Below are 4889 nucleotides of genomic sequence, written 5' to 3' on the forward strand. Positions count from 1 at the left end.
TCAGATTAGGTCCTTATCCTAGAAATGGTGACCCATTGAAAGTTTCTCAGTAGAGGAATTACATAGATTATATTTCAACTCATGTTGAAATATAATCTCCATTATGAGATATTCTCATAGTTTAGGAAAATTATTTCAACAATAAAATGGAAAATTATATTCCTTGAATATAAATAAAATATTCCCTTAACATGTGCTTAATTTAATTGCAGTTGCAGAACTGAATACCTTGATATATTAATAAGGACTTCTATATAATTTCTACAAAATAACAGCCTAAGATCATTACAAAATAGCATTTAATTATGGTTTCAGTTTTCTAGGGATGCCATAACAATTATACTATAGACTATTTTAAAGAACAGAAATTCTCACAGATTTGCAGGATAGAAGTCCAAGACTGAAGTGTCAGCAGATCTGATGTCCTCTCAGGCCCCTCCTTTTTGCTCGCAAAAGGCAGTCTTCTTGCTTTGCCCTCGTGTGGTCTTTCCTCTGTGCACTGTCATCTCTGGTGCCTCTCCTTCTTATTAGGACATCAGTCACATTGGACTAGTGCCTACCAATGTGCCATACATACCTCCTAATTAAAGGTCCTATCTATAAATACAGTCATATTCTGAGGTATACAGGGAGATAAGACTTTAATATATGAATTTGTTAGGACACAACTTAGACCACACTTACTAATTAATACATGTAGTTCATACACCATTTAGAGGGGTGCACATTTTTCACATTACTTTTCAATATTCAATATAATAGCATTTGGGTGATTAAACACTGATGCTTATTTTTTCCATGACTAGTTAAACATACCTATGAAACAGCTGTCACACAGAAGGAAATAATTTCAGAGAATGACACTGAAAAATCCATAAACACTGAGCATGTTAGTGTCAAACTGAAGCCTTCCCACAGAGGAGAAGTTATTTCCCAAGATGCTTACAGGCAGTTCTTGGTAAAGGTAAAACTTAAGTCCAAGGTAAACACAGTGATCCTCCTTCTGTACATGAGAAAACTGAGATTCAGAATTTAAGACTTCATGGTCATACAGATAAAGAGTTGGCATGGCTGGAATTTGTATCTTGCTCTCCAGAGGTTGCATATATAATTATTTTTACTTTTAGTCATCCTAGATAGTGCTACTAGGGAAATGATGAGAATATAGTGAAACATAGAATTCAGGAAATCACTTTTAATTCACGATTGTAATAGCTTATAGCTCTTTTTTACTTAAGTGAAGAGATTTTCAGGCTCCACGACCTCTCTACTAGATACACAATGGCATGAACTGAATTATAATAGAATTCTTCACTTTTCTGTCTCAATTTCTTCACCTAAAAAATTAGAATAATATCACTGCTAGGAATTTTAATATGGTCTGTCTCCTGTGAAATTCATGTTGAAATATAATCTCCATTATGAGATATTAAGAAGTATGACCAAGTGAGATCATTAAGGGATGATTAGGGCTCTGTCCTCATGATTGGATTAATAGGTCAATGGGTTATTTGGAGAGTGGGTCTGCTAAAAAAGACTAAATGCACTAAATGCAATTATATGTCACAAATTTTCTCTCCAAAAACAGGAATTAATTTAAATATAGAATTTACATAAATAACATGTAGATATTTATGCTCCCTTTAATAAAATCTTAAAATCCTCCAGCTCTAATAAGATAGTAGGGTGTTTCCTCTGCGAAATGCAAGCAGTTTGTAGAAGGCAATAATATACATGTAAGTCTCTGGAATGTTTTCTCTATAGATATGAAATAGAATTTAACCTAGTACCATAACATCATTTAAAATTATTTGAAAATAATAACTGCCAAGTAAAGCTATTTTTCACTGAACTAGTATTAAATATTATCTTGCTCTCTACTATTTCAGAAAAGAAGAGAGTTTGTATGGTCATAATATTAAATATAGTTCTAGTAAAAGCTTTATTCTTTACAAAGTAGAACTATTAAAAATGGATAACAAAAAGCTTCCTTTCTGATAACTAGTTATGAGTTCTTGAAAAGACCTTCTGGGAAGCTTAGAAAATTTGCTATTTCCCTCTAGGAAAATCTTTGTACTGAAAAGAATAGAAACCACAAGGAATAAGTGTAATACAGGCTTATTTTGTTCCAGAATTTAATGTTTTTGTAAAGACATAAAATATAAAATTTATCAAAAAATTTAAAGGTTCATTTGGGGCTAAATACTAGGATTGAAACTCTTCTTGTAATTGATTTAAGGTTAAGAGTAAACATAATATAAAAATACAACTGTTGCAGCTGTACAATATAAAGCCCACCTACAAAAGGTAGGACAAAGGTAGTTGTCTGAGAAAATATACACATAATGACCTTAGTGACAAATTTCAAATGGTTTCAGTTCCCAAGGTCTAAAAGAAGGATCATCTTGCATGCTTAGATTCTACTTCTTCAAGAATCCACTCTATGCCATTCAAAAAACCAGTTAAAGTTTCAGCCTCCGTATCCTGGACCTATGAGCAGATAAGAGAGAATGTTGTCAGTGATAAATTGAGTCCAAAATCCTGTGATTTTGAGGGATATTTTCTAGACACTTTAACAAAAAGAACTTAGAATATCTCAATAAATTTTGGGTAAGTTACTCAAGTGCTGTCTTATAGAATACTTACATAAAAAATATTTTCTTGTATCTTTTCTCTAAGATGCAAATAAATAAATGAGAGATGATTATAACTAATACCACAGAAATACAACAACTATATGCCAACATATTGGAAAATCTAAAGAAACAGACAAACTTCTGAACACATAAAATCAACCAAAATTGAACAATGAAGATATAGAAAATCTAAACAGTCTAATAATGAACACTGAGATTAAATCAGTACTGAAAAGTCTTCCAACAAAGGAAAGCCCAGGATCAGATGGCTTTACTCCTAAAGTCAATAAAACTTTTAAGGAAGAACCAACTCTCTTCAAACTATTTCAACAAATTGAAAGGGAATGAATTCTTCTAAACTACAAGACAAGCACTGCCTAATACCAAAACCAGACATGCAGAAAACAATAACAAAAAAGAAAACTGTAGATCAATATCTAATGAAAAAAGATGGAAAATTTCCTGATAAAACACTAGCAAATTGAATTCAATAGCACCTCAAAATGATCATTCATTATGATCAAGTGGGATTTATCCCAGGAATGCAAAGATGGTTCAAAATATATAAATCAATAAATATATTGCATCATATCAAAAACCCAAAAATCATATGATTATGCAATAGATACACAAAAACATTCAATAAAATTCAACATCTCTTCATGATAAAAACTGAACAAATTAGGTATAGAACGATCATCCTCAGTATAATAAAAGCTATTCATAACAAACCCACAACCAACATTACACTGAAGTTTCAGCTTTTCCTTTAAAATCTGGAACAAAACAAAGATGCCCACTCTTATCAACATAGTACTAGAAGGCTTTTATTCAATAACACAATGAAAGGCTTAGCCAAAGCAATTAGGCAAGAGATATAAATTTAAAATTTTTTAAAAATAAAATCCTTGCAAATAAGAAGGGAAGAAGTCAATTTATTCCCATTTATTCAATTTATTCCAATTTGTAGATGATATAGTTCTATATATATAGAAAAACCTAAAACCTCCACTATATGATCATTAGAAATGCTGAAAGAATTCTGTAAAATTGAGGGATATAAAATCAACATACAAAAATCAACAGCATTTTTATATACCAATAATGAGATTTCTGAGTAAAGAATCATTAAAGGACTCTCATTTGCAATAGCTAAAAAAATATATACAAAGGAATCAATTTAATTAAGGAAGTAAAAGATTTCTACAATGGGTGGAGAACAGGGAACCTTGACTTACTGTTCCTAGGAATATAAATTTAAGAAAACAGTATGTAGGTTCCTCAAAAAATTAAAAATAGAACTACCACATGATCCAGCAATCCCCCTGCAAATATATCCAAAGGAAAGGAAATCTGTATGTCAGAGATATCTGCACCCCCATGTTCACTGAAGTACTAGTCTTGACTGCCAACACATTTAGAGTCAACTAATAAATGATAAAGATGTGATATATGCATATAACAGAGTACTATTCTACCATAAAAAATGAAATCTTGTCCTTTGTGACAACATGAACTGAGATCATGTTACACGAAATAAACCAGGCACAGAAAGACAACAACTACATAATCTCACATGTGGAATCTAAAATAATTTAATCTCATAGTTGAGAATAGACCTAGAAGCTGGGGATAGTATGGGTAGGGAGGAATGGGGAAAGATTTAGCAATTGATGCTATGTTACAATTAGATACAAGTAAGAAGTTCCAGCCTGCACACTACAGCATAGTAGGGTGATGACAGATAACAAGAATGTGTTCTACATTTCAAAAAGCTAAAAGAATGGATTTTGAATGTGTTCATTATAAAGAACATTTGAAAAGAATGATATGTTTAACCTGATTTAAACATTATACAATGCATACTTGTGTTAAAACATTACATGGTACCCATTAATTTTTCATGTTAGTATTAGTTTAAAAATATATTTTTTAAATAAAAAGAGTCTGGGAAATAGCTACTCCTCTGACTAGTAGAGCTAAAACTCCCACTATTCTGGAAGTCTTCAACACACGTTCCAAAGAGTCTCTGGAGCTCCAGGGAAGATATGAGGGAAGATGGAATAAAATCTGCTAACATTTTCCATGAAAACATTTCCAACTTTATCGTTTCTTTACCTGTTGTCTCATAGGTTTTCATGTCAGGTTTCATTCAAAGAAAGAATTCCATGATTAAAATAAACTTTGCAAAGTAATAAACTATATGCAGAAACCTGTTTGTTTTGTCTTTTTTTTTTTTTTTTTTTTTTTTCA

General features: G+C 31.4%; 1 protein-coding gene across 1 annotated transcript in view; it reads right to left on the reverse strand.

Moving 5' to 3' along the window:
• Positions 1 to 624: 624 nt before the first annotated feature.
• The window catches only part of Fbxo4 (F-box protein 4), an 18377-nt gene continuing 14112 nt past the window's right edge, over positions 625 to 4889 (reverse strand). The window contains exon 7 of the mRNA XM_015490471.2: positions 625 to 2490. Coding sequence (XP_015345957.1) covers positions 2401 to 2490 — 90 coding nt within the window. The 3' untranslated portion in view covers positions 625 to 2400. The remainder of the gene's footprint in view (positions 2491 to 4889) is intronic.

This window comes from Marmota marmota, unplaced genomic scaffold (assembly GCF_001458135.2).
Source record: "Marmota marmota marmota unplaced genomic scaffold, marMar, whole genome shotgun sequence".
NCBI classification, from domain to species: Eukaryota; Metazoa; Chordata; class Mammalia; order Rodentia; family Sciuridae; genus Marmota; species Marmota marmota.